Raw genomic sequence first — 6,000 nt, forward strand, 5'->3', positions numbered from 1 at the left:
AAAAAAAAAAACCCTAGACTGCAGCAATGCATACAAGTATGTCATGAGAAGAGTATAGAACATTATTTCATTGCTTCTCAAAATGATAAATGTGTGCCTTTTTGTGTACACATTGCAATTTCAACTCTTCCTACATCAGACCCGCAAATAAACCATTTTGTATTTGCAATCCATCCATTAATGTTTTGGGCTTTTTTCATTTTAGTTCAGTACTTTCACAAATATGGAGATAAGTTGTAATGAAATGATCAAATCTTATGTGTAATTTCTTTTAATTGCATATTATATTCTGTAATCTTTGTCTCGCAACCTACTACCATTTGTTTTAGTTCAGATTCTTTTATACGCAAGTATAAAATATCTCAGATTACAACCCCATATATAAAATGTAATGTATATAATTAATTCTTAGAGAGCTTACAGCACATTGAGTAGAATACAGAGAATCCGACTTGCCTCTATAATACGCTATCTCATCAGCATTTCTTTATAAAGTTATCAAAGCTAATTACCTTGCTTCCATCCACTTAAGATATAGTTTTCCATTGTCAGTTTTTGTTTTTGCTATTTTGTTGTAGAACATTATTTGATTAAGGCACACAGACTTATGACGTGTCCAATTCTACAAGTAAATGCCACCACGGATGCACTTGCAGTACAGCCTATATTATTACAATCATTCCAATCAACATTAGAAAGAAAAAAATAACTTTACTGAGCAGTCAAAAAAAAGGGTAAAAAAAAGGGTGGGTACCGACCAGAGTAGTCTGAATTAAGACTGCATGCAGTGTCTCTGCTCTGGCACATAAATATTCAATGTGATTTGAGCATTTAACTCCTTGCTCGTTTTAAAAGTACCAAATATGCATAGAACCCAATAAAATGGTAAAACAAAAACTAAAAAATTATCCCAGACATAGTTCAGACAATAGGTGATGTCTTTGCTCCAGCTTGTTCCATTGGATGTAATAAATTATCTGGCTCAAATACACAGAGTTGAACCCTTTTCAAATTAATCATAAGTTCTTCTGAGACTTTGCCCAAATCTGTTCAAAGTCACTCACAATACCCATTATTTTGTTTACTAAATAATGGGTATTATTTCTGCCATAGTGCCATAGTACCTCTTGTAAAGTCTTCAACTAAGTTAAAGAAAGCAAAAATGATGACATATCCCTCTCCTTAAATTTGCTTTTTAAAAATTTAGCAATTTGTGACATTGGCAGTGAAATCAATGTCCTATTTATCAAATATATGCTCAATGTACAGTACATTTGCGAGCAACAAATGCACAACAAACTGAATTAGAAAGCCAAAAAAGTACTTATCTCAAATAAAAATACCCACAAAAAAGTACTTCCTGATGGAAAATTTGGGGAATTTTTTTAAATGTAAAAACTAACTAAATAAAAATAGCCCAATAAAGTGATAGAAAATGTAATTATATGATACTTTTATTCTGAAGGACGATGACAGGAAGTGCTTTGGTTGCTCCGAGCAACAACGGCAAAATGTGTACTAGCATAATGCTAAAGTCGTTTGGTGAGGTTCCTTGCATGGATGATTGTAAAGCATTAATTACATGAATGCCTGGGCAATGTTGCAGGTTTCTATTTTCAGTAATAAGATCCCAGTTTCCTCCGCCGTTGTAAATAAGGCTGACTTGTGTTTTTGTTCGCTGCTTCCCGTTGAGGCAGCTTAGCTAATGCTCACCAAAGCTGACTGAAAAGATACACCACAGATATTAATATTATGGTAAAAAATAATTTAAATACTAGAGTTTCGAATTACGAATGCATGCTGGGGTTTCCCTGGATTGCTCAAAGGAATGTCTTGCAGTATGATATATATTCAAATAAAGGTGAGTATTGCTGAAATATTTTTGATAACTTGTTCTTGTGCGTTTATTATTTAGTCAATCAACTTATCTGTGATACCAAAGAAAAGCTTGTATTGACGAGGTGGATGTGGATTTGGGGTGGGAAGTTGGGTAGCATTTGATTTGATTTAGTAGTCATAGTATTTGAGTATATTCTATGAATAAAGACTTTTTTGTCACTCTATATTTCGATAAATGTTTACTGGCGGAAAGTTGTAGCATTATAAAAAATATTTTATTCCTATTTTAGGTTTTACAATTCAGAAAAAACATAAAACTTTAGCAAAAAGATGATGCATGTGTTTTCTCGGTTGTTTTTTGTGGGACCAATGTAAAATAATTTTTTTTTTTTTTTTACCGAATGTGAAGAAAAATAGATTAAATAAAAAAAATTATTGATACTTTTTTCTGTTTTTGTTGTGGATTTTTAACCCAGCTACTCCATGAAAAGCCTGCGTTTGTATTTTAATTATATTTGAAAATATCAGTTGGTTCATTATAATTTTTAGCCAAAGCTAAGATCCATTGTGGAAAATCAAGAAGGTCACTTGAAGCACTTAATTTATGGAATTAAAGAAGTTAGATATTTTTTTTCTAAAATACGTTATATTTGTACAACCAACAATTTTAGGGATTATTTTATCTTTTAAATTTACTGCAGGGTTTGGGTTATTTTAGTTTCACTTTAAAAATCATAAAAAATGTTCAAGATACATTTAATGCATTTTTGCCTACACACAGAGTATTATAGCATTTCTTTGTCTTTTTATGCTTTTAGTTTGTCTCCAGCTGCCGAACACATGGAGAGCCAAAATCCGCCACTGGTTGCCTACATTGAAACTTGAATTCTTCCTCCAAGAAACTCTAAAAAGTATTATTTGCCATGCGTATCAGTTTGTGCCAGGGTCTGTTAACGGGCGCCATCATCCTCAACCTCCTCATACTTTATTACGTATCTCGAGCCCAACAGCAGATGATAGAGAAAAGGAAGGAGCTTGGTAGAGGCTCGAGGAGAGCTTCCCGGCCGGCTTCCCTTCTGGGGGGAGCGTTAGGGGTCATTGGAGGTGAGAATGCAGGAATGGCAGCGGAGGGCCATGGCCGAGGCCCACGTGTGTCTGTTCTCCTTCGGGAGTTTGAAAACTTTGAGAATTATGTTGGGGATGTGGCTAACTCCTTCCTTCGTCAACGTCCAGAGCTTCCCTTTCTGGCTGTGGCCGACACATTTCCGTATCCTCCCCTTGCACTTCCAGAGGGCGCCCGTCTTTTGGTGCTCTCTCCTAGCCCCGACCAGCCACCACAAGCTCACAGGCCAGAGTTTCACTTGCAGACAGAGTTTGTCCTGTTGGTACCTGACGGCGTGGAGCTGGAGCAGCCAAGAGTTTTTGAAAGACTCATTAAAGAGTTGGAAGGTGAAGGTGGGGGGCCCGTGAGGCTGGTAGCGGTCCCCGTTTTAACACGATCTGCGGCGCAGTGCCTCCACTTGCGGGTCAACCTCAAAGAGTGGACTGCCACCTACTCACCGGCCGCTTCAGGAAGCAGTGGGAGTGTGTGTACGGCTTTACAAGGTGACGCTGTTGTCTTGATTCGCACTGAGGACCTTTTCAACTTGTCCGTACCACTGGGGCGCCCTCTCTTTCCTGCCCTTTTCGTTCAGACCACCTTAAGGGGCTGGAAGGTGAAACTCCTGGAGAGCCCTTGTTTCTCGGCAAACCACCGACCACTTTTCAGCTCTGCTCACAATCAGTGGAAGGCTGACACTCGACTGAAGGAGGCAACGGGGAAACTCATGAGGAGCTTCGGTCTGAAGCGCCTCCTTCTCCCTGAGGGAAAGGAACAGTGGTTTGGTTGCACTAAAGAGACTCCTCGCTGCTTTGGCACTGTGCAGGATGACACGCCGGACTACCTGTATCTGGATCGCTGGACGCCTCCATGTTGTCTGAGAGCACTAAGAGAAACCACCAAATACGTCATTAATATCCTGGAGAGCTCTGGTGTGCGTTACTGGCTGGAGGGAGGCTCTCTTCTTGGTGCCGTCCGCCATCAAGACATCATACCCTGGGACTATGATGTGGACCTGGGTATCTACCTGGAGGACGTGCCCAACTGCGACCACCTGAAGAACCTGGACTCGGGCTCTCTAGTGGATGCTAATGGCTACGTGTGGGAGCGGGCAGTGGAGGGAGACTTTTACAGAGTGCAGTACAGCGAGGCCAACCACCTGCACGTGGATCTGTGGCCTTTCTACTCGCGCAACGGCATCATGACGAAAGACACGTGGACAGAGCACAAACAGGACGTGGAGTTCCCAGAGCACTTCCTGCAGCCGCTGGTGCCCATGCCCTTTGCTGGCATCACAGCCTACGGCCCCAACAACCAAAGGGCCTTCCTGGAGCTTAAGTTCGGAGAAGGGGTGGTTGAGAATCCTCAGTACCCCAACCCTATGAAAAAAAGGCTGGACAGAAGCAAATTATGAGTAGGTGCTCTCAAGTTGTTTGTGTTGCACTGTATTTATTTACTGAAAAAAAAATACCTCACAAAAATTCTTTGTTGAAAAATGCCCGAGGAGTATGCACTGCTAAAATGATTACAGTTTTACTAGCTGCCAACATGTCAAAGCTGCTCAAAATTTTCTAGTATGTGTTCAAATGTAAAGCTTGATGTTAAAAAACATTATTAAAAGTTTAAAAGCGGTGTACTTTTTTCAAGAGAAACACTTTTAAAAAGACTACTAGTCCACTGACCTTAGCCCTAAACAATCAACAACTGGTTTGCTCTCTAGTTGACTGAATGTATCGTACTGTGTAAATGTTACAGGTGGATTATATAAAATTCTGAACGTGTTTTAGGTTTAAAATTGTAACTATTTCCAAAAGGATCCCATAAATGTACCCTGTCTGTCTTTTCCTTCCTTCACAATTCACACAAAAAAAGCCAGAGTTTGTATCTATTGCACAAGAAATTAAATGCTTCTACCAATTATTGCACCCAATCGGCCCTTTGTGTTTCCTTTATTGCACACCTGGATTTTCAGATTTTGTTGTGTTATTTCACAGCGACTGCTCCCTTTTTTGGGGTTCCTTATCTTGTAAATGATTGTTTGAGCAGGTTGATGCAATTTAGACCCAAACACCTTCATGAAAGATGAGGAAACAAAGGGCCTCTGTTCTCAGATGTTTCAAAATTATTAGTGTCACATAGTGGATCAAGAACAGTTGGATTGAAATAGACTCAAAGCTAGCACAAGTCAAGCAGAAATGATCTGTAAAGTATAAACATCCACAGTTTACATAATTTTGCATCTCCATATTGTCCTGTTTTGGCCTTTTTTGTATTTCCTTGTCCATTGATCATGGGTTTGTGTCAATTTACATTTCTTGTGAACAGTTTTGCTTAATTTTGCATTCTGTTTTCGTGTTTTATTGATGTTCCATGCAATGTTTTTGACTGTGTAACTGTGTTTCAAATGAAAAGATTGAAGCTTGACTATCTTCAGTTAGGAACAAAATGAACGTGGAATATAAAAAGCTGCATTTCAAACTACTATGTTAAAAATGTAGATACTTTTAAGCTGTTTACGCAAAGATTAACTTAACTGTACACTAGAGAATTTTCTTCTTTGAATCTAAATATTACATGTGAATATACTTTGATCTAAATATTTATATTTTCTCCCACTTTGCGTCAGCCACAATTGCATTTATTCATTTCGATTGTGTCATGGGTGCAAATAATTTTGCAAGATACTCTATAACTATATATAAATGTGTTTTTGTCATTATGTTTTATTCCTTTATGTTTTTTAAAAACTTTTTAAATAATCTGTTTATTGCAAACTCACATCTTTAGTTGTTTTAGGTCTTGAGTAAAATAAATATTTGCGGTAAAATCATGGGGCATCTTGACTTTCAGCTCTGATGCGATGAGCAAGCTTTTATTTTGTGAGTTGAGTTCTCCATCACTGCAAAATGTGTATGCTGTAATAAATAAATGATACCTTTAGCCTTACTATAAAATATAATGGAATCAACTGTGAAATACATCGGTTTAAAAGATTATTCAAAAAAAGCACTTTCAAGTTTGAAGTCACAGCAGTAACATGTTTATCCACTTCATACTCACAC

General features: G+C 38.2%; 1 protein-coding gene across 1 annotated transcript; it reads left to right on the forward strand.

Annotated features, from left to right (window-relative positions):
• The first annotated feature begins 1,499 nt into the window (after positions 1-1,499).
• fkrp (fukutin related protein) lies at positions 1,500-4,863 on the forward strand. The gene is made up of 2 exons (XM_005804119.2): positions 1,500-1,861; positions 2,658-4,863. The coding sequence occupies exon 2, from the start codon at positions 2,763-2,765 to the stop codon at positions 4,350-4,352; it is 1,590 nt and encodes a 529-aa protein (XP_005804176.1). The 5' UTR covers positions 1,500-1,861; positions 2,658-2,762; the 3' UTR covers positions 4,353-4,863.
• Positions 4,864-6,000: the final 1,137 nt, after the last annotated feature.

Source organism: Xiphophorus maculatus, chromosome 18, assembly GCF_002775205.1.
Source record: "Xiphophorus maculatus strain JP 163 A chromosome 18, X_maculatus-5.0-male, whole genome shotgun sequence".
NCBI classification, from domain to species: domain Eukaryota; kingdom Metazoa; phylum Chordata; class Actinopteri; order Cyprinodontiformes; family Poeciliidae; genus Xiphophorus; species Xiphophorus maculatus.